This window comes from Acomys minous, assembly GCF_964271855.1.
Source record: "Acomys minous genome assembly, chromosome: 9".
NCBI lineage: Eukaryota > Metazoa > Chordata > Mammalia > Rodentia > Muridae > Acomys > Acomys minous.
Window position 1 is genome coordinate 71,459,281 of NC_140490.1, and position 24,018 is coordinate 71,483,298.

The following is a 24,018-nucleotide window of genomic DNA, read 5'->3' on the forward strand; positions in this document are numbered from 1 at the left end:
CCACTTTCTTGGTAAGTAAAGTTTTTCATGGGACGTATCCCTTGGACTAAGTGTTTTGATATAAGTGAGTATATACCATTTGTCTCTTTTTGCTTCTGGGTGAACTCACTCATTATGATAATTTCTAGATCAATCCATTTGTCCACTCAGCTATTAAAAACAAGGAATTCCCAAAATTTGTGGACAAATGGATTGATCTAATGCACCATTCTTGACACTGTGTTTGGAGTTATTTCCAAAGACAAAGGTTTTGAAGAGTTTATCTTGGGGTAGTTAAATGTATCAACCTTGTTTTTATAAAAATGACTTTTGGGGTTTATACCACTTATACAGAGTTTCATTCCAAGAATGTCCAGATATTCATTATGAGAAAATTTTCGGTTGCTTCTCTGAAACAGGGTCTCTCTGTATAGCCCTGACTGACCTGGAACTCACTGTGTAGACCAGGCTGGCCTTACACTCTGAGAGATCTGCCTGCCTCCGCTGCCCACATACAGGGATTAAATAAATACAGCAGCATGCTCAGCTCATTATGAAGAATTTTTTAAAAACTAAAATTCCAAGAAGATGAAAACAACGATCTGGTGATCTAAACTTTTTCCAATAGAAACATTTCAAAATAGTGCTTCATGCAGTGCACGACCTCAGAGTCAGGTCCTGGCTATGACCAGAGCAGGTGCACAGAGGCACTATTCACTTTCCCCTCAGCTCCCAGGGCTGCTCTGGAGCTCACAGAAATGCGCACATACAGTCTGGACCTCACCTGAAACTGGAGTGTGTGTGTGTGTGTGTGTGTGTGTGTGTTTCCATTGTACAACCATATATACATGTCTATATATAGCCCTGTATACACTTGTATATCTTGTTATCTATTTGCAGGGAGAAGTCAACCAACGTAGAAAAGGAACTTTGTGTAAGAGGTAGTACAAAAACATCTACTGGGTTCTTTATGGCACTCTAATACTCCCTAACAAATTTGATGAAGACACTTCTTTACACCTTTATTATATACATTTAAAAAGCAAGTTAGGTCAGGCATGGTAATGCAAGCCTTTAATTCTATCATTTGGGAGGCAGAAGCAGGCAGATAGATGTCTATGAGTCCAGCCTAGTTTATATATGGAGTTCCAGGACAACATAGGAAGATCCCATCTGAAAACCTAAATAAATTTGTTTTAAAGTGTTGGCCTGTCTGACTCATTTCATTTAAACACAAAATACAAAAAAAAATCCACCAATGAATGAAGCTTTCCATTTCCATATAAGCTGCCGTGTGGTGTCACCTGGTTATAGACTCTGTAGCTTCAGCCAAACACAAGAGGCTCCTTCAAGTGCAGATGCCTAGGTCCAGTTTCCAGACACTGTCGCCCAGTCTGACGTCAGGATCTCTAAGTCCTACAGCTGGTCCTAGTGTGGAGGCTACTGCTGTAGGAAGTGCAAAGTGGTCTCCTGTGAGTGGGCGCCTGTGTCATAACAGTGCCCTGTACGCCGTCTTACCCATTTACCGAACCCAGAGTGTGAGAATCATCCATTGTCTCTGATTGACAACTTATATTCTCCTTCCAGGAAAGAACTCTCCCGTACGTTATTTTACTTGTTTATTTTTATTGCATGGGGTTATCTTCATGGAAGTACATAATGTACTTTGAGACTATTTCTCCCCATGCCCTACAACTCTCCCCCTCCCTCTCTCAGGAGTGCCCTCTGTTGCCCAGTTTTTTTCCCCTTCCACGTCAGTCATCAGTACATATGGACTTCTGTTAGGAACCCAGGGCAACAGCACAGAGTCAAGTCTTCCTTGACATAGAGCCAGCCTACATGAAACACCGAGCCTCACCCCAGGTGGTAGTTAGCAGACGAACTAGGAGACACAAAAAGCCTGATGGGACAGTAGCCTCCAAGAGTCAAGTTAACAGCAATTCAACCTCATGAATGAAGAAGAAGGCCTGAGAAAGGCCCACGGTGATGTTCTCAGCTCATCTTGCAGCTACTCAAGCCCACATGCAAACTGTCAGTCCTATGCCCTGGCATGAAGGCACTGGAAGACGGCTCCACCAAGTCCGGCAGGCAGTCCACACAGCTCACCACTGTGTTAGGCTCAAGATGTTACGGGGTAAGATGTTTGCGTTTTTAAGGCTCTAATGTAATTTTCAATAAGAAGAGTTTGTGGTAGCTACGGTACCCGCACTTTAATTCTAGCCAGATGCTTTCCCCAATTTTGAATTTTATTTTTAGCCTAGCACATGGCTTCAGTGGAAGCTGAAAAAATGATAGATAGATACACATTTCATCACATTTTGCAGTGTGAAAATAGTAACACTTGCAGTATTTTGTGCGTGATATTTTTTCAGGAAAGCAAGGAAGCGTACTCGGCAGGGATATACTTTAAATATACTGGTGTCGCTGTGCAGAATCTCTAGACATGAGAAAGATCACGATCCCAGCCACAGTCTAAATATGTTTCGGCATCCTATTTAGCAGCGTTTATTCAGAGGCCTTCAAAGGCTTTACACAGAGTCAGCTGAGAGGAAAACGGCATAAGCATGTAGTACTCTTCAGCTGATTTTAGAAAATGTTTTAATAACAGATCCAGGCTAAAAAATGATCAAATACCCATTCACCCATCCTACACACACACACACACACACACACACACACACACACACACACACACACACACACTCACACACACTCCCACACACACACACACAGCAAAGGCAGTAGGAGGCTAGGGGTTTTTTTTTTTCACTGCCTGAATCTGTTCAATGGCATCAGATGACAGTGACCAGACAGTCACTATCGCATTTGTACTGTGAGAACTGCCTCTGGGTTGACTACCACAAATTTCAAGTCTTCACCATCCATTTACTTGACATTGTCACGAGACAATGTCACCCTCCCATTGTGGAAAAGAAAGGGCAGCATGTTCCTACGACTCTGGAGTCCGCCTGGGAGGGTACCGCACCCTGAGTTCTGCAGAAGTCACTCTCACTGGTCTGTACCCGGGTCACATACAGCAGGCCTGGCTGGGAAAGTTTTAATGAGAAGCAATAAATGAATGTCAACTTACTGGAGACGTAGTTAGGCGGAGGATAGTGCCATTTTTTATTTCATTGCGATTCTGCAAAAGATGAAAGAAAAGCTTTAGTAAATCTTTAAGTAGAAGCTGGATGAAAGAGAACAAAAGCAAACCCAGCTCGGTCTTGAGTCTATGCAACGAACATTCTTACGGGTCCCTCTATTCTCATTTGTGTAATTTTCAATTACTTCTACAAAGACGCTTAACTCAAACAATAGGAATATGAGACCTCAAAATAGGAAAGCATAATAATAACTGTAAAAGTGTATTCAGAGAAAATGGCTTCAAAGTTCTCTACCTGATAGAACTGAAAACATGTCCGCACAAAAACTTGTACACCAATATTCACAGAAATGTGTACTCTTTTTTCCCGTTTTTTTATTAATTTATTCTTGTTACATCTCAATGGCTATCCCATCCCTTGTATCCTCCCATTTTTCCCTCCTTCCCATTTTCTCCTTATTCCCCTCCCCTATGACTGTGACTGAGGGGGACCTCCTCCCCCTGTATATGCTCATAGGGTATCAAGTCTCTTCTTGGCAGCCTGCTATCCTTCCTCTGAGTGCCACCAGGTCTCCCCCTCCAGGGGACATGGTCAAATATGAGGCACCAGAGTTCGTGTGAAAGTCATACCCCACTCTCCACTCAACTGTGGAGAATGTCCTGTCCATTGGCTAGATCTGGGTAGGGGTTTGAAGTTTACGGCCTGTATTGTCCTTGCCTGGTGCCATAGTTTGAGTGGGACCCCTGGGCCCAAATCTGCCTATCATAATGTTCTACTTGTAGGTTTCTAGGACCCTCTGGATCCTTGTACTTTGCTATTCTCCCATGATTCTCTCATTTAGAGTCCCAATAGGATGTCCTCCCCTCTGTCCCAGTTTCCTGGTAAGTGAAGGCTTTCATGGGACATGCCCCTTGGACTAATATGCAGATATAAGTGAGTATATACCATTTGAGTTTTTCTGCTTCTGTGTTAACTCACTCATTATGATCATTTCTAGCTCAATCCATTTGTCCACAAATTTCGGGAATTCCTTGTTTTTAATAGCTGAATAGTATTCCATAGTGCAAATGTACCACAGTTTCTTTATCCATTCTTCTAATGAGGAACACTTAGGCTATTTCCATGTTCTGGCTATTATGAATAAAGCTGCTATGAACATGGTTAAGCAAAGTATTTTGTTGTGTGCTGGAGCATCTTCTGGGTATACTCCAAGGAGTGGAATAGCTGGGTCTTGAAGAAGCCCTATTCCCATTTTTCTGAGATAGCACCAGATAGATTTCCAAAGTGGCTGTACTAGTTTGCATTCCCACCAGCAATGAAGGAGTGTTCCTCTCTCCCCACATCCTCGCCAGCATGTGGTGTCGCTTGAATTTTTTAATCTTAGCCATTCTGATGGGTGTAAGATGGAATCTCAGAGATGTTTGATTTGCATTTCCCTGATGACTAAGGAGGTTGAGCATTTCTTTTAAGTGTTTCTCAGCCATTTGATAATATCCAAAATATATAAAGAACTCAAGAAATTAAACACCACCAAAACAAATAACCCAATTGAGAAATGGGGCTTGGAACTAAACAGAGAATTCTCAACAGAGAAATGTGTACTCTTAAGTCAGAGAAATTTTCAAAATTAATTGCAGTAATAGTTGTTCAACCCTTCCCCCAAATAAAATTAAAATAATCAAATTGATCATATCTAGAACGCTTAATTTTTGTCCTGCAAAGTTGTGTGTCTCAACAAAGCTGTGAATTTTAAAGAGTTTTTTGGCATTGGCTGGTTCCTTGGGCATTGGTCTCTTAAAGGAAGGAACAAGCAGCCTGATGAGCAGATCCCAGATCAGTCTGTGAGCACGGAGCCTCCCTGGGCATCCTTAACACTGACAATTGAATTTCGCTGCCATTCCAGTTCCTTCCAACAGAGTATGCACCAGGCTCAGCCTCCAGAAGGTGGTAACCTGGCAGAACTCACGCTGGCTGTGGCCACAAGCAGCTCTGAGCCTGGGAGGCTCACTTGCCACATCCTTTGAAACAAGCCACAGGCTATGAGGCCGCAGGTGCAGAGGTGGCAGGAAATTCCTCCCTCACATGCCAAAGGCCCATCTATCATTTGTTCCCGTGGCCAATCCTCACTAGTTACAGACAATAAACTCCAAGTATAAAGCAAGCTGTCAGGAGGCAGCTTGAGCACTCCCTCTTAAGAAAATGTACTTCTGGGTACTTTACACCATGCATGGTCAAGCCTGAAACCCATCCCCAGTGAGAAAAGCCCAAGGTGGGCCACCCTGTGGGGAGCCATCTTTCTATCACCATAGGGACAAGCAGTGGCCGCAGAGCATGCTGGATGGGAGCAGCAGTGTAAACTCAGCCCGTTTCAAGCTTACTGAGTCTACAGTTCTATGAGGCTGAAGGGAAGTCGGCGAATACTGGTTACAGCGTACTGAGGAAGCTGGATGCACGACCAGCTTCAGAACACACTGAGGAATCGGGGTCAGAAGATGGAGAGCTGAAATTCTTCTTACTTAGGGATTCTGGAGAGCAGGCAGCCTTGTGAAGTAAGCCCTCAGATCAGGCAAGACAGAACCAGAGCGGGCACCCTCCAAAGACAGGAGAGTGCGCTCTCTCTACCTGAACCTTCCATTTCGGGAATCAAAGAGGCAGACATGTTTAGCACTCTCTTATTATGAAAAACTGGAGTGGGGAGCTAGGTATCTCCTTTGTATCAGCGCCAGTACTCTGGCACTGAGCTGGAGACCATTTTAACGTTTATGCCATCGCCATAATAACTCTCTGTCCACCTTAAAGATCAGAAACCAAAGCTCATCTTGACTCAACATCAGGGTCAAGGCCGGAAGGATTCTGACCTATGTGACCTGACATTGTTCTACCGTCAGTCCTGTCTGCTTCCTCCCCGGGGCAGCCCTACAAAGACGCGAGAACGAAGTTAAGGGAAGCCCTGTGGCTCCCCAGAGATTCCCTTCCCACAACAGGACAACACCACGGTGACGTGGGTTCTACTAGGAGCTGGCCTGGCAGAGAAGGGACACTGCCTCCTGTCACCTATGTGGATCTCTCGCTTTCTGCAATCAGAGCGGGAACTTCGGTAAAGAATAAACCAGAGGTTGGTGTGTCCTCTTGCTTAAAGCCAAAGAAGTGTTACAGGCAGGGCTGGGTTCCAATGCCTGGCTAACTATTTTGACCTGATTCTTCTGCCCTGTGCTGTGGACAACAGGTCCTTGTCTGGATAGTATAGAAAGAGCCAGAGCTGAGCCTGGGCCTAGCCTGGGACTGTGTAGAAAGAAAGCACTTTTTGCTGTTCTTACAATGCCAGCCATCACTCGGCCCACATGCCTGGGTCAACAGCTAAATCTCCATCTCTGTGTAATCAGTGATTTTGGACAGAGATAAGTGGACAGCAAGGGAGGCGAGGGCAGGGGAGGGGAGGGGAGGGGAAGGGAAGGAGAACCAGAAGAGCTATCGCAATAATCATTATAAACGTTTAGCTCCTGAGAGACGGCAAATTGAGCTCAGAGAGAATGACAGTGGTACAGCCTTGCTTCCGGGGCTATGTCCTATCAGGAAGCTCCACCTCAGCACACCTCTTTCATCCTGGCTGTAAACCTCATTAACAAAGGAAAGGTTGAGTTGTTCTGGTTCCCACCAGGGCGGTGCAGTCAATCACTTAGCAGCAGTCTGCCAGGAGTGGAGCACACTTCACTTCCTAGCTGGGAACCCTGCTGGAAGAGGCATGGATGGCAGCTGGCCCAGCTTCCCCAGGTCATTGTAAAGATTCAATAGTTAATCCACTGACACTGCTTAGAATAGGAATCACTCACTGAAAACGCCAAAAAAAAAAAAAAAAAAAAAAAGCCAAATGTTTATTATTAAAAACAAAAATAGCATCCATAAATCTACTGGTGTGGCTTGAACCCCCATAGGCTCATGTGTTTGAACACTTGGTGCCCAGTTGGTCCTGCTGTTTGCGAAGGTTATGGACCATGAGGAGGTTCAATCTTACTAGAAGAAGTACATCAAGGGAGTAGGAAGCTGCAGTTTTACAGCCTAAGCCCACTTCCTGTTATCTTTCTACTTCCGAGATAAGCACGAAGTGTGGCCATTCCGCTTCCTGAATGCCAATCCATGCACCAGCTGCCCTGCCTTCACGGCCATGATGACCCAAATGCCCTCTAGAACTGTAAGAGCCGAAATAAAGTCTTTCTTCCCTGGCTTGCGTTTAGCCAGCTAGGGAACTGGCAACTGAAAAATGACAAACGTAGCCTGATTAGTAAGTCTCACAGTACTCTTTACGTTACCCTAAAGACATCAGCACATTCCAGCAGAGTAGCACATGCCCCGCCCCCCACCCATAAGCAGATCCGCATGGCCTCTGGCCTTGGAGGAATTGCTGCTTCAACTTGGAGGCTGGGAATTTATCACTATGCTACTCAGTCCTTCTTGATTCACTCTTCCAAGCACCAATTGTGAGTTTGTGTGTGTGTGTGTGTGTGTAATATTTTATCTGTCTACTTATTCATGTTGTTCATTAGTCATGTCACTTTACTGGACAGTGGTAGTGGGTGTATCGTGACAGTATGGCTCCGCCCAGAACAAGGCCTTGCATGGCCTGGCCCACGTCAGTGCTCAGTAAGCATCTAATGAATAAATGGCTACATTACTGTGTTCTGCGTCGTAAATGAAGCACTGAGACAGATCCAAAATGAAACAGGACTAATTCTCATTCTCCAGGAAGTCAAGTAAAAAAAATCCCGACCCATACAACTTCATTCTTCCAGGAGTCTCCTGCTGGGGTCAAAAGCATGAGTGAGCTCTCCAAGAACTTCCTCAACAGCCCAGGAGCTCTAAAATGGAAAGCATCCATTGTTTTCAACCCAAGATTCTTCTGACTCCAATTCAAAATTTCTGTTTCTACCAGTCCTGGAGTGTGTACAGCAGCACGATCCACATGTTTTAAATCTAAGCCTAAACTCCAATCCTCAGTAGATTCCGCCCTTCTCCGATGGCCCTGTTGACTTGACTAGGCTCTCTGATGGATGCCAAGTGGACAGAACACCATTCAATATCATGGTGTTGCTGTGAGGTCTTTAACAAATGCTCACTATAATGAACCATCATGGGAAGGTCAATCAAAAGCACAGTGATTTACTCCCTCACTCCTATAACAATGGCTACTACAGTAAAGACTACCCAGGCATGGTGGTGCATGCCTTTCATTCCAGCACTCAGGAGACAGAGGAAGGTGGATCTCTGAGTTCGAGGCCAGCATGGTCTACAAAGTGAGTTCTATTACAGCCAAGGCTACACAGAGAAACCCTGCCTCAAAAAACCCAAAAGAAAAAAGAAAGACTAAAGTGCTGCCAATAATTAGAAAAAACAATTAATATAGTTACAGAGAAAATAGTAGAGGTTCCTCAAAAACTTAGAAGAACATCTCCCTTACAGCCTTGCAACACATGCATAAGTATATAACTAAAGACAATGAAATCACTGTGTGGAAGAAACATCCGCGCTTTGAGTTTTCCTGTAGTTATATTCTTGGTAGCCAAAAATGGAAGCAACCTAAATGTCCGTCAAGTGATGAATGGATATAGAAACACAATGGAAGACCAATCGGCTAGGGGGGAAATGGAATTATATTATTTCATTTACAAAGATAGAGCCAAAGTCATTACACCAAGGGAAATAAGTGAGTTACAGAATGACAAATAGCATGTGACCCCTTTCATATGCAAAATATAGAAAAGCAGCCCTTACAGGGGTTGAGAATGGTGGTTCCCAAGGCAGTGGGGGAGGGGAAAGCAAGTCAGTGAGGGAGTGAGGAGAGAAACGGTCTAAAGAGGAGCTAAGCCACAGCTGTACGGAGTCAGGACTTATGGTGTATGATTATACACAAGGCGACTCTGTATAACTATTATATACTGTGTATCTCAAAGGGCTAGGAAAGGACTTTGCATATAGTCATCATTTAGAAATGAATGTATCTGAGGAAATGCATGTTGTAGGAGCTAGGGAGATAGTCCTGTCAGTAACGTGCCCACTTAGCAATCATGACAACCTCACCTCAGTCCGCAGCAGCTATGTAGAAAAGTCAGTAGTAGTCGCCTGTACTTGCAATATTAGCACTGGGTGATAGACACCAGTCTAGCATCATCAATAAGTCCCAAGGCAGGATCAGGCCCGCCAGAAATACAGGTGGTAAGTGTCTCATGAGGAGTGACATTCAAGGCTGGCCTCTGGTCTCTCCATGCATTGATACACATGCCCACAGATCTGCACACCAAGGGGAGCTCATCCAAACACACACACACACACACACACACACACACACACACACACACACACCCTAAAACCAAAGCCAAACAAACAAACAAAAAACACAGTGGGAGAGGGAGAAAAAAGAGGGAGGAAGGGAGGAGAGAGAGAGAAAGAGAGAGGTATTATTGACCCTGATTCAAACATCATACAATGTGTAAGGGTATCAAAACATAATGTGGTATCAATATAATATATAATTAACATGTTTTATATGTCAGTTAAAACAATAACTTTAACTTAAATTTTACAAAAAGAAAAACAGACCACCACAAGACACAGTTAGAACAAGCATGAATTCTGAGGTAACACTGTCTGGACTAAGCAGGCCTCCTCCTTATGCCACCTCCTCAGACACAAAGAGAAAAGGAGCAGAAGGAACACATTCGCAGGGAGCTGCCGCGCCTGCACACAGTGTATGCAGCCAATGACAAGCAGCAGGGACAGCGGCGAACAGTGTCGTCCTGTTTACCCACAGAGCCCACTGCAGTCTGCAGTGGCCCCTGACACTTACAAGCATCAGGATGGGATCTCCGTGTTTCTTTATGTGCCTACCTTGTCCACTCAGCCTCTGTGAGGCCCGGATGATGGGATGCTGAGGAAGGATGCTACTGCTGTCCTGTCCTCCACTCCAGAACCTGCTTTCCTCTGTAGGCCAGCATTCTACTTAGCCTAATCCAGAACTGCATCCGGTTAAAACCACAGATGCTCCCTCTTCTGTGGCTTACCAATGGTAGCAGAGAAGCCCAGGGGTGGGGACACTACCAATACTAGAACTCTTGGCCTTTAGCCAGCTTTACCATCTCCTCCTTCTGTCACTGCCTCTCTCAGTTGTGAGGAGCCCCTAGCTGTAGATGTTCTGCTCTAAGACAACAGAACCATTGCTTAAGCATCAGACAGAGCGACTCTGCGTGAAACATGACCTCATCAATCCATCATCCGTCCATTTGCTCCACTGTCCCATCTGGAGGCCAATGAAGCCACATTGGTTGCTAAGCTACAGAGCGCTGTCTGTAGGTGGAACACTACAGATGATCTATAAAAAACAGTGTTAAAAAATACCCTAAAGTAAGATCTGAACCCCACTCCCCATGACCTGGGGGAAGGAAAAGAAGTGGGGTGGGCTGGGGAGTTGAAGGATAAAGAAGCCCATTTCCTACAACTAACATGCTCCCCAGTTATCGGTCAGGGATTCTGTGCTTCCCACACCAGCAGCCCAGGGGTGTCCCAGGACAACGCAAATCCAAGTGGACAAGCAGAAGGAGACTGCCTGTCCCCTTTGGTGTTTCAATCAAAGCCAAATCAGATATAAAGAACAATATGTTTTTCTGAAGACAGACAAGCTTTTCTTAAAGGCACAGGCACTATTCAATGTCCAAAAATGCCCCAAAGTGGGAAAGGACACTTATTTTCACAGAGCAGGAAGTACCCAGGTCCTGAAACTAAAATTCGGGTTGAAGGTACTCCAAACCCCTGTCCTTCTAACACCCAGATATGTTATCCACTACTATTTGTTCAATAGAGGTGGGGTATGATTGTGAAAATACTTAAGTGGGTGTAGGCAGGGTATACACGCAGAGGCTTGGGGCACAGTGTTAGCATTCCATCCAGTTGAGTGGCACCAGCAAAGGCGGAGTGTGAGCACCAGGGGGTGAGGTCAAGTGCCAGCGAGAGCTCTTTAGGGGCAGGTGCTGTGCTGAGGACAGTGGTGGGATTAGGAAGCTGGACCAGCAGTGGCCTGGACAGGACAATGGAGTGAGAGGAAGGAAGTTGCAGCCTGGGCCTGGGCCAGCTGCTGTCCATCGCTGGTTTCCGTATCGGCAGGAGGAGGCGAGGGCCCGGTGCCAAATGTCAATACTTTCTATCTTTTTCTTAATACAACAAACAGAAAGGAAATATTTAAGGCCCTTGAGAGCAGGATTGCTGATACGGTGAAGGAGTCTTACGGAAGCAAATCTGTCACATGTGGTAAATTGGGCCAGGAGGGGGAAATTCAGGAAGCTAGGAGACAGTGGAATTGAGCAACTGTGTACAGATTCCACCCCCAGAGATGGAGGCCCTGAGCACCTCCCAGTGTCAAAGTGAACAATCCAGAGGTAATGCCAAGATCCCAAGAGCGGACCCAGTGGGTCCCATGACAACACCATGTGCCTTTCCTTCCATATACAACATGAAAGATAAGCAACAGAGACACGATTCTTGGTGTATGATTTTTGTCATGTCTGACAGAGGCCTTTCAAATGCTCAAATCCAACATCTATTCAAAGTTTTACCTTACAGAAAAATCGACGGTGCGGGTAATATTTCACAAAAGATGTCCCTGTACCAATAGTTAAAGCAGAGTAAGAAGGTAAGGTCCAACCTGTACAGACCAGTCACTTCTTGTCTCAACTCAAAACCTTGGCCCTACTTTAAGGCACTGAGGCTGGACCTGAGCCTTTCCCTTGGCCAGCTGGGGGAAATGTGACACTTCACCAGTAGAGGGTGACAAAGTGACCTTCTCCCCATATTACTCCATGTGAATGCTCTCAGGTCTTGCTGGCCCCCACACCCCTGGCCAGACTTTTTACCAGAAACCAGTTCTAACCAGTTCTGCAACCCAACTGGCCACCTTGCTTTCTTCTGACCAGTCCGTGAATGCTAGGCAGCTGGAGATGGATCTGTGATAGTCATACTGGTTAGCATGCAGGTTGTCCAACTAGCCTGCCTTTCAGGAGCCTAGCCAACTTTGACGTCATCACCTGCTGTCCATGGGCATGCCAGGTATGTGCTGGATAAAAATGACCCTGCTAGCATTTTACACTCTCCGCCCTCCTCTCTTTGTTTCAGTCCCTTTCTCTGTCTGTCTCTTTCTCTGTTGTGAGGACCGCCCCCCCTTTCCCACAATAAACCTGCTTTATACCAGATTCATCATTATTGTAACAACACCCTCTTCCAAGAGCTGCACAGGGAGAGGCCGTGCTCACTCCTAAATTAAGTTTCTACACTGTCTTCTTCCTCAGACTAAGGGCCAGAGCTATTTTTCTGCAAGGATCCCATCTAGGCTCGTCAGAGTCCTTTTCACCCTGATGTCCATAATTAACCAGGTTTTAATAATAACTAGCTATGTAAATTGAATTTCTACAATTCAATACTGATACGGGCTCTGTACACTGATTTCTGACTGGTACTGTAAGTCTTCTAAATGTTCCTCAAGACAAAGGAAAGTGTAAAGAAATGACAGTTAGGCAGCCTAGTTGTGTAATACAGTCACTGTAGAAGAATGCTCAGCGTGTGAGAATACAGGGTTTTCTACTGTGCGAGCATATGGGAAGTGACAGCAAGCCACACTGGAGTATGACTCTAAATGCAGCCCATGCATCACGCACACGATGAAGAAATACTGACGCGCTATTGGGTGACCCTAAGCGTGGTTTTCTCCATCTGCAATACGGGATAGACGGCAGTAAGATGAATGCCTCACACGCAAAGCTTTGCCCACATTTTTAAGACAGAGAGTGGCTGTCAAGGCTTCAAACAAACAAACAAACAAAAAAATTCGCATGAACGCTGTGACAACACGAAGCGGTCTAATACCACTGGAATAGAGACCCAACCGCCAGCCCCTGCTGCTACCATCAATTTTAATCTACCTTCAACCCGCAGGCACAGGCTCAGGTTTAAACCTGAGTTACGATGGACAAGTCAGAGCCTGCAGTCCCAGAAAAACCACACGAGTTCTGCAGCCACGTCTAAAAGAAAGAAACTCACGCTCGGAAAAAAGCATTTTTGAAATGGCAGTTCCAGCGGCACCAGCAGTCACTATAGGAACTCTTAACAGTTTGGCAAGTACCAACTCCACAGCCGCTTGTGGGCTGCACCAGCGCCAACGAGTCTGCTTGCAGAAAATGTTATATGAACCTTCACCCGGGGAGACCCGGGAAACAAAAGGATGGACATACTTAGGAAAAGAAGAGTGCCCATCCACGAGTGAGCCAGTGTGCTGTCAAGTGAAATTCTGAGCATTAGAAATATGTCTTATTACACGCCTAGATGCAGGTGTCAGGCAGGCTCTTTGGTGACTGTAGCTTTGTCATCTGAGCATTTGCTACTCCTGGCACACAGAGGATGCACAGGAGACGCGTGTGGCATGCTGCTTAGTTTTATTGTTGGTTGGATTTAATTATTTTAATCATATGGGTGTTTTGTTCGCATATATATATGTATGTGTGATATATATATCTGCGAGATATATATATATCTGTGCATCACATGCATGCCTGGTGCCCACAGAGGCCACAAGACTGTTTGGGAACCCCTGGAGCCCAGATCACCTTGAAGAGCAGCCAGGACTCCTAACTGCTGAGCGATCTCCCCAGCCCCGGCTGGTTAGTTTGTCTACTTGACACAACTTCCAGTCACCTGATATGAAGAAACCTCAGTGAGGAACTGCCTACGTGGCATCAGCAGGTGTCAAAGGCCATCAGAGAATGTCGTGATTGGCGACTGATTTGGGATGATGTAGGATGTCCTTCAGACACGTGGCCTATCAGGCTCAGGTCCCATATGCTAAAAAGGGTATGGTGTTTGCATCTTACCTCAGCATACCTCTTGTATACCTTAAACCAAGATTAGTTACGACCCACAATGCAATGTTGAAGCTATGAAAATCGCTGTTAGACTGCATTGTGTAGAGAACAGAGATGAGGGAGGAAGGTTCTACACAAGAGGCTTAAGAAGAACCACACGCTGGGAGTTGTTTGCATGCAATGGATACAGACAACATAGGTAGGAACTGATGACTGCACATGCGTGTAACATTTCCTCAGGGCTACATGAGGATAACCACAATGACACTGCATTAGAGCCGCTGCTGCCTTTAAACCAGCCCTCAGATTGGCATGCTCAGCACGGGTACAATGACTCAGCTGTAGTCACAAACATGTAGTTTTTGGTGACAGAGCCTGAAGAAATGGAAGAGCTGCCACAGAAGAGGGCACGAATCTCAGGTGGAGTAACCAAGCACAGGTCAGCCCATTCGTTTGAAGCCTCCGCCTAAGGCATGTGCGAGGGTACTTCTACCTGTCTTCGCCTTCTGTGACCTTAGATATCTCAGGAGCCTGAAGTCTCTGGATCTCCTGTCTGAACAGTGTTTTTAGGGTGTTTTCGAGCACATGCAATAAAACATGGAAGCTTGTGAGCAAGTCAAATGGCTATTTGAATATTTTATATTTTATCGTAGTAATATATGCTGTATTTTATGACTGCAAGGGTGGGCAAGCATCTTCTATAAAGAGCCAGACAGTATTTTATGCATTGTGGGCCAGAAAGTGTTAATGGCAAGAGAGACACGCAGAAGAAAGGGTGCAGGAATCCTAACGTGCAAAGATGGGTGGCAGCAAGACGTAGTTTCATAGGCTTTAGTTACTGACCTCTGAACCCTCGTATTTAAAAAAAAAAGTCACTTTAGATCTAAGAGCTACCACGCTTTCCAATGAAGTACAGCGATCGTGAATTCGTGAATGATACTTTAAGATTCCTATGATGAGAGTAGCAGCGAGCTATATAGTTCCTGCTGCTTCCAAAGGCTCAGCTGCTGCTTATATGATGATACTGGCTTGCGGGGTACCTTCCAGACAAAGTGATGTAAAGCTGACTTTTTGATACAGTTGCAATTTTCATCCCGTTCAAGTTCATGGACAACAGGTTAAAAGAACGGCCCTCCATAATCCTTACAAAACCCTACCGTGGCTTTAAAAGACTCAGCCTGGTGTGTCCCTGGCCAATATTTCCACTCATATCTGACGCCCCGCCCATGCCATTCCAATGTCCTGTTGTTCCCTTTTGTTCACTAACACACCGAGTTCTTTCATGCTCCAGGGCGTCAGCACTGCCTGTTCTGCGCTCTACAGTGCGATGAGCTGGCTCCCTTTTGTTCTTTTTAAAGAGGCAGCCCCTTGTGCTTTGCCGGGGTGGACAGTCAGTGCCTTCAAGGGAAATATAAGTTACTCCAGGGTTGGCATAAACAATCAGTCAAAGAGCCCGGGCCTGGGCCGCAGGAGGCACCCAGCCTGAGAGCAGAACCCCCTCCTCAGTCAGGCTGCAAGAATGTCTCCTTAGCGTCATGTGTTTAGAGAAATAAGAGTTGTGACTCCCCAAAACTCAGAACCAGGTGCACCCATCTGTGTCCTTCCTTCATGTATACTTGCATCACTGTAAACTTGAAGCTAGCCAAGTCTTATTTTGGGCCCATTCTTAAATATATGCTCTCACAGCCATGCTCTCAGAGTAAACTAAAATAGACACACACACCATACTCTACCCACATGACTGTCTTATGCCAACTCTAGATAAAAATGACTATTTTGTTCGTTTTCTAAAAACTCCTGGTCTCGTTCCACACCCACAGGAATATGTGCTTAAGGAGAGTGGGCACCTTCCATGTTTAGCTCATCACCAAAGCCTAAAATATACTCAGTATATGCTTTCTCAATGAATGGGATGAATGTTTTAATCATGGCAGAACCTGGAGGAAAAGGTAAAAATACACCTAAGAACTAAAGCTAACTGGCAACTTAGGACTTCAAAGCAGGAATGATAATCTTTCTTCCCACAACCTAAGTTTAAAGCCTTCCCTAAGCCATAATCCTTCGTTATCCAGCGAATATTTACTTTATAGGGCACAGATATCATTGAACACTGAGCTCATGCCCCACCGCTGTGGTGTGCTTCTACGGTGAGTCCCAGACGAGTCATACTTCACCTCGCTGTAAGGCTAAGGCACAAAGAGACATCTGCCTCTTCTGGGCTTTCAGCCGCAAACTCTGTCTACATCTGCTCCCAGAAAATCACCCGTTCCAGCCCTCAAGAAAAGCTCCCTTATGCAAGAAGAGGCCAGAAAGACGACTTTCAGGAGAACAGTATATGGACTCAGGGCTAAAACTGAGCGGCCTAGGAACCCACATCAGGAATGAGGCTTTCACGGAGGCCCCACTCCAGCCTTCCTCCTTCCGTCTTCCTCTTCCTCTGACACGGTTACAGACACTTCTATCAATTAACACAGATAGCACATGTAAAGAGAGTTAAATCGTGCCAGTTTTTAAAGTATTAACATTTAAATGGAAATCAAAACCACAGGGAGGGACTAACTCATCAATAGGCTATTTTCTTTCTTTCTTCATTTATTTCTTATTTATTTCATCTATCTGTCTGTCTGTCTGTCTTTCTGTCTGCCTGCCTGTCTGCCTGTCTGTCTGTCTGTCTGTCTGTCTGTCTGTCTATCTATCTACTATCTGTCAACAAAGTCTCACTATGTAGCTCTGGCTGTCCTGGCACTTACTATGTAGACCAGGGTGACTGCAAACTTACAGAGGTCGCCCTACCTCTGGCCCTAAGTGCAGGGATTAAAGGTGTAGGCCACCATGCCCAGCTTCTCCAATAGCTATTTTCAAAACAACACAAACTGGCAAATGCTGCAAAGGCTATGAATCAAAGGCAACTTCAACACCACTGGGAGAGATGTCATATTAGAGCAGACATTACGGAAAACTGTTTGGAAGTTTCTCAAAACGCTAGAAATAGAGCTACCATATGCTCCAGCAATTTCACTCCTGAGTACATATCCAAAGGAAATGAAGCTGGCGTGTTTAAAAGACATCTGCACTCTCATACTTAGGGCGGCACAATTCACAATAGCCATGATACCAACCATCGAGGCGTCTGTTGAGGCGTGAGTGTATAAAGAAAATGGGATATAGATTGTAGATACATAGTACTCAGCCATAAAAAGAACAATAGTTACAAAGTGGATATACAATGAAATATAATATTTTAACCACAAATAAGAAAATGGTTGTATGGCAATTAAAGTGCCATAAAAGCATTAAAAAAGTCATGGATAAGTCAGCACACCTTAATGTGAGCACTTCCTCTTTTCTCTGGGGAGGAAACTCACTTCCCTAAACACTGAGTACTAAGATGAGTCTCCCCAGCTGCCTGTCACTAGGGGACTTTGACCCTACATGTGCCTGAGTATCAGTAATGTGGGTGTATAAGACTTTAAAAGCTAATTTAATTAGGAATGCTGTTTTCCTTAGGAGCCCAGCTAAAGGTAATGGCCAGAGAAAGCATTTATTTGCTAGGCTTATTCTTTGCTGTGAATGTGCCTGGCCAAATAAATTAGCTAATTGTTATTAAGGATATCTATTTACTAAATTAAATGCCTTACTCACGGAAGGCCTGGAATGAGATTTGAGTTTCTTACTATAAAAAGATCCTGTTAAACAAGGTAACATGATTCTGCAAAACTCTGGCCAATTTGAAAAGAAAAGATGGTAGCAAAAGAATCAGACTTAGATAAAACTGAGTAAAAATGTAGAAAGTGCAGCTAGTTAGCTGTCCACACAGATGCAGAGACAGTTACTTCATGTCTCTGATACTTGAGTTTGTTATTCTATACACAGAGGAAAATGGATTCATACAAATATTTCTGTATTTGCAGAGCTTAAAAAATTTCTGCAGAAAAAACAAAAAACCAAACACTCAACAAGTGGTACACAAATAGCTAAGAAAGAAACCATCGTCACAAAAATATGAGCTAGCTAAGCAATAAAGACAAGACCTTTACAGAAAAAAAATGATTTATTAATCAATGTCCTAGTAAGTGTCATCATGGGTGATACAGTCAATAACCTCAAGAAAGCACTTTCCCCCAAAAGTTAAGCCATACGTTAAATCCTATTTTAAGCAAAATACTAATGGGATTTGGCAAGCAACTGTTAAAATGTATATAGTAAAGGATTAAATGACTTGATTTGCTATGAAAGAGGAAGAAAATGAAGAGGAAAATAGGGTAAGGGAGGGGGACGTGAGGAGAGACCCCAAGAGCAGATTCCATCTCCTGGAAATAAAGACTTGTTACTAAGTCCCAGGCAATCAAACCTACATGGTAATAGAACAAAACAGAGAGGCACAGGGATCCAGGGATCCCTGATTCACAAAAACCTGCCTTGCTGAGCCAGGGACAAGGCAAGCCAAGTGCAGGAGGTGACTGGCTGTCTCCATCCCGAAGGGTTTTAACTCTCAGGATTTAAGCCTCAGCGTCATTCGTTTGCACACATGACACAGAGTACCAAACTGATTAATGCCTTATATGAAAATTGAAACTTACAAGTTTGTGAAAGAAAACATGAGATAATAGCTTTAAAGTGCATGAAAAAAGAAAGTGATTTGAAAATACTGAAGGCAAAGGATGAAGGAAAAGAAGCAAATATGATCATGTGAAAATGGTTTTTATAAAGGTCTGTTTGACAACACCATAGCCAACTCTTTTAACCAGCTAGGAGGACAAAGAGCTCCCACACCACAAATGGACAAAGATTGTGCTGGTCATTTTAGAAGAGAAATCCGGGTAGAAAATAAATATGGAAAAATATGCCCAACCACAGCAGTTGGTAAATGCAGCTTAAAGCCACAGAAAGATCCATCCAGCTGGCTTAGGACAGCAGGAGAGTGACCACACGAGTTTCATATCAAGGAATAGAAAGTAGCCGCCTTGTGGGTACGGCTGGAGGCTGGCAGACCTGAACTGCAAAGCATTTTAGCACTCCATGTTGTAGCTTTTAAATGGTTCCAGACAAACACATTTTTAGCACAGCACTGTGACAACAAAAGGGAAGAAGCAACTGGTTTTCTGGAAGAAAATGGGTAGATCAACTGTTTTGTTCATGCCATAGAACACCATACATTGTTCACCTCGCAAATATTAACAAAGAAAAAAACTCAGTTACAAAACATACTTCCAGGAGATAGCAATTCTTTTTAATATTTGTTTTTTTTTTTTAATGTGTGTCAATGTTTTGCCTGAATGTATTTATGTGCATCATGTACCCAGAGAGGCTGGAAGAAGATGTCAATCCCATGGAATTGAAGTTAAAGTTGTGAGCCAACATATGGGTTTAGAAAAACCAAAACCAGGTCGTCTGGAAGAGCAGCGCATGCTCTTGATTGCGGAGACATCTTCCTATCCTCCATCTCCCAAATTATTTAAAGTAATACTATATATATATATATATATATATATATATATATATATGGTCGTACAGATATGCAGAGAACCTATCAAATATGCAGAGAATGCCCATCACCTCCAGGCTAGTGTTTACTTCTGTAGAGGGGAGAAAAGAGGAAGAGACAGGGAAAATGATAAGAGGCAGAGCAGGGCTGAGGCAATAGTCCAAGTCTTAACATCTATCATCAGATAGGTGGCAGCACGTAAGGGTGTCCATTTCTGCATTTTATATACTTTTGCTATATTTGGCCCAATTAAAAAGTTTCAGACTACCCTTAGAGTAACTCAGCTCTTAAGGAAACCACTATTACTCATGAAGAACTTCTGTCTGAATCAACGTGGGCAGGTTTCTTATATCTATACATTATTTGGAATGTAACAAAAGAACAATTAAAGATAAACATATATTTTAAAACAATGTGCTGACTCTAAGGTAGCCTCACACAGTCCTGCTCGTCTTTCCTCTGCCAACAGCCACATTCTTGAAATGCCACAAATGCAGTCTTTTTGCAAAGTGCCTATTAGCCAGACAGTGGTTTTCAAATAACGGAACCCATTTTATTTCAAAATGGGGAAAAAAAAAAAAAGGAATCTCAGATGATACCCCAGAAACAAAAATAGACAAAGAGGCATTGCACTAGTACCAGTCAGTGTGTGCTGATGGGCTCATAAATGCATGTTTTATTAAGGTAATCAACAGACATAGTCAGACCTTCTTATTAACATAAAAATTCAACAGCCAGCAATATAGCTGATCGTTATAACAACATACCGATATTCTGCATGCAGTTTGCCTTTGTGTTCTGTTGTCTGGCTCGGGTGGAGGAGCTCCGAATTCCCTTCTTGGTGTCCTAGTTTTCTAAGACTCCCTTATAAATTAGGCCGGTTTCTATTGGCCTGAAAGACTTGCCTGCCTGAGAGGGATGCCCTACTCTGGAAACTCTAGGGACTCTGAGGCTGAAACCAGTACATGAGGTGGCACTGAGCTGTCCCCTATCTGGAACTTGGATCTTCATCAGAATTCACTTCCTCTGTCTTCATGGATAATTCCTGATGGATTGCCCCATGCCCCGGCTCCTAGCTCTTAGGCAGAAACAACTCACGACTTAGAGGCAGGACTCTCAAGATTCTGTAGGCCTTGCCTTCCGCAGTCGCCCTGTCTGCAACATGCAGTGCATTCCTCCTCAGAAGACTTCCTCAAGCTTCTCTCTTCTACAGGCCCACAGGGCCATCGCCCTTCAGACTTATCCACAGCCAACGGATTGTGGACCTTAATTACGCTTAGCAATACTTCATGCGGTGTGTCGCATGACCACAGTAGCAACAGCCCCTTGTACTTTTTAGTCCATTCAGAGTCAGGGCAAGAGCATCACACATGGCCTTTAACAGCAGGGCTGAGAATACTGGAGCTATGCACACAGAAATTGGCTACTGGCTATGGTAACCATTTATAGCCACTTACCCGAGGCCTCCAGACACTTGGAAATAAAGGAACGGATCTACTTTGGTCCCTCTTCCTCCCTCCCCATCCCTGTCCCTCCTTTCTCCCCTCTCCTTTCCCTATCCACTCGCCCATCCTCTCCAGAGTCTCACTCTATAGTGCAGGCTAGGCTCAAACTCTCCAATATTTCCCTCTGTCTCCTCACTGCCATCATGGGCATTTTTGGATCAGGACCCTTTTTCCTTTACTTTTGCATAACTAACTTCCGATCACGGCTCTTATTCTTTATAGCACATACAGGAAACCTGACAAAAACTACTGAACCCTTATAGGAAGTAGTGCAGGTGGGTTTTCACCTTTATTGGACATCTGGCATGACCCCAAGCCAACAAGCTCCAAGCATCCCCATCTACCTCACAGTCGCCAAGGGCATCAAGAACTGCCGGTAACTGGCTTGGACTATTTCTTTTGAGAGGATAAATGTCTCCCTTAAAATAAAAGCAATCTTCCTAGTCAAGTACACGTTTGTAAAAGGTGGAAATGCATGCACCAGGGAGGAGGAAACGAACGCCTTGCTACTGAAGCAGATGAAATCAATGTGATCAGACCATTGCCTTTCAGAGCGCATGCCTGCACGGAGCCACTGTCTTCTATCATTAGGTTGGTCTGTTGCTGGAGCTCCAGTTGGTTATTTTATCTGTGCTTAAGCAACGCAAAGCGGTATCTTAGAAGATGCTATTAATAAAATTCTATGGTTCCTCAAAGGTTTGGAAAGGCTGAGGATCCTACATTCGGTTCTAATTTCTGACACTGCACCTGTGTGGCCTGAAAGCCCCAAAGGCCTAGGACTTCTAAGTCCTCAAAGGCAGTAACTCATAGAAGACGGACTGGGACCGAAGGGTCTGCCAGCGAGTGAGCACTACAGATGATGCTGGGAGACACAGTTGCTTGCGAGTCAGCACTCAACCTCCACCTATAGCTCATAAGCAGAATTAACAAAACGCGTTATAAACTGAATACTTAAGCGCTGTCTTTAAAAGGCAGAGAGAAAGAACAAAACAGAGTGGACCAGCTCAGAAGTACAGATACAGACAAGGTCTCACTGAAGTTGAATGGGATATTGTTTAGCCTTCGCAAAGCCTCAGAACGGCAAGCATGACTCACTCTGAGAGGTCTAAGGGCCAATATATGAGGCTATTTTGCTGCCATCCCTTCATTTAATCTTTATTACATAATGGAATAGACTCTGTATGTTAACTGGCATGTTAAATGCCTATTATATATTACATAAAAATGCAATCTATGAACATATGTGTAAAGCATTTTAAACACTTTACAAATACAAATATACTCATTATGCCAAGTATTTCAGGGTATATACCAAAATGCCAATTTTATCCTAATAATTTGATAAGTAAGATTTTTGAACTTAAGCTTGTTCTTTAATGTGTCTTATCTGCATAAATGTTTCTGAAATATAGTGAGATTTCATAGCTGTTTGCTTAAGAGCTGAAAATCCTGGGGAAAAAATTTACATTAGCTGTTTTAAATTGGTGAGGTAGTATGCCATTTTTGTTTAGCATCAGAAACCATGAGCCTAACTATTGTGCTTTGGGGTTGCAAAAGACGGTGTCACAGACCAAGGAAGGAAGCCAGTGTGATGGCTACATGGGATTTCTGGAACTGTCCAGAATGCTGAAGGTTTGAGTTTGACCCCTGGGACCCACATGGTAGGAGAGAGAACTCATTTGCCCATTGTCTTCTGACCCCTACACAATCACTATAGTGGGGTGCACACCGCCACACATATAAATAAATAAAAGCAAAAAGAAAATCCCTTTTTAAAGGGACCCAGCTCAGGAGTAAAACACAGCCTAGGCACATGCTGGGCTCAACGTTCCAGCCTAACCACACTCACAAAGGAAGCAGCAGTGGAGCATTCATTGGACAGAATAGGAAGAAGTTTTTGTTTGGTTGGTTTGCTTTTTTTTTTTTTTTTAAATAGAACTGGCAATCCAATATAGCAGACAGCCGGGAAGAACTGTGCAAAAGAGTGAAATATGAAGGAAGTCACAGAGAAACGAAAGGTAAACAGAGTCTAAGGAAAAGAGTCAGAAAAGAACGAGAATAGTATAGAATAGGGGAGACCAGGAAAAGACAAGAAATATATTAACAGAATACTCAGTAGGTAGGTCAGTTAGTGAAAGCAATTGCCATGCAGGCGTGTGCACACACACACACACACACACACACACACACACACACAGAGAGAGAGAGAGAGAGAGAGAGAGAGAGAGAGAGAGAGAGAGAGAGAAGACAAATAAAATTAAATGAAACAATTGAGCAGGAAGTTATCTCTCTCTATGCATCACTCAATAAAACAGAAATTTTGGAGTAAGATCTCTCTCTCTCTCTCTCTCTCTCTCTCTCTCTCTCTCACACACACACACACACACACACACACACACACACACCACACGCACACACAGCTTTTCTTAAAGACAGGATCTCACTGTGCCACCTTGCCTAGCCTGGAACTTCTATGTAGACTCAGCTGTCTTGAGCTCACAGAGATCTTCTTGCTTCTGCTTCCCAGTCCTGTGACTAAAGGTGTGCGCCACAAAATCCAGCACAAACGCATGAACTCACTGCCTCCTCCCCCCATGTCCACAAAAGCACAAGGTGCAGTTTACTATATTTGATAACCAAGGTTACTATGACCTCTGTCACACACACAGAGTGGAAAGGCTTACAACTGGCCCACTTTTCCTCCTGTCAGTCAAAGCACCAAGGGGCACAGTGAAAAGCAATTATTGAAACAAGGACAGAGGGAATTACCACGGTAACTAACTTCCCCCATTTCTGTACTCAAATCAAAGGGCCCAATAAATGCTGCTGAGAACGCATGACGCTGCTGTCTTCCCTCCGCCCCAGGTAAGAAAGAAGAGTGGGAATCTTCCCTGTGTTTTTAACTTCTTCAAAATTATCTACTTATTTATATCTGTATGAGTGTCTTGCTTGCACGTATGCCCATACGTCATATGTATGCCTGCTGTCCAAGGAGGCCTAGAAGGCATCGTGTCCCCTGGAACTGGAGTTACAGGCAGCTGTGATCCACCATA

The 24,018-nt window shown here is 44.2% G+C and overlaps 1 protein-coding gene across 7 annotated transcripts in view; it reads right to left on the minus strand.

The window, feature by feature from the left end:
- ELMO1 (engulfment and cell motility 1) overlaps positions 1 to 24,018 on the minus strand; it is a 531,552-nt gene that overhangs the window by 364,845 nt on the left and 142,689 nt on the right. For 6 of the 7 annotated variants that reach the window (XM_084795120.1, XM_084795122.1, XM_084795124.1 and 3 more), the window contains one exon: positions 3,071 to 3,121. In XM_084795120.1, coding sequence (XP_084651246.1) covers positions 3,071 to 3,121 — 51 coding nt within the window. Of the gene's footprint in view, positions 1 to 3,070; positions 3,122 to 9,962; positions 10,053 to 24,018 lie in introns of those variants that run through there. The other variant, XM_084795125.1, reaches the window with a different exon arrangement.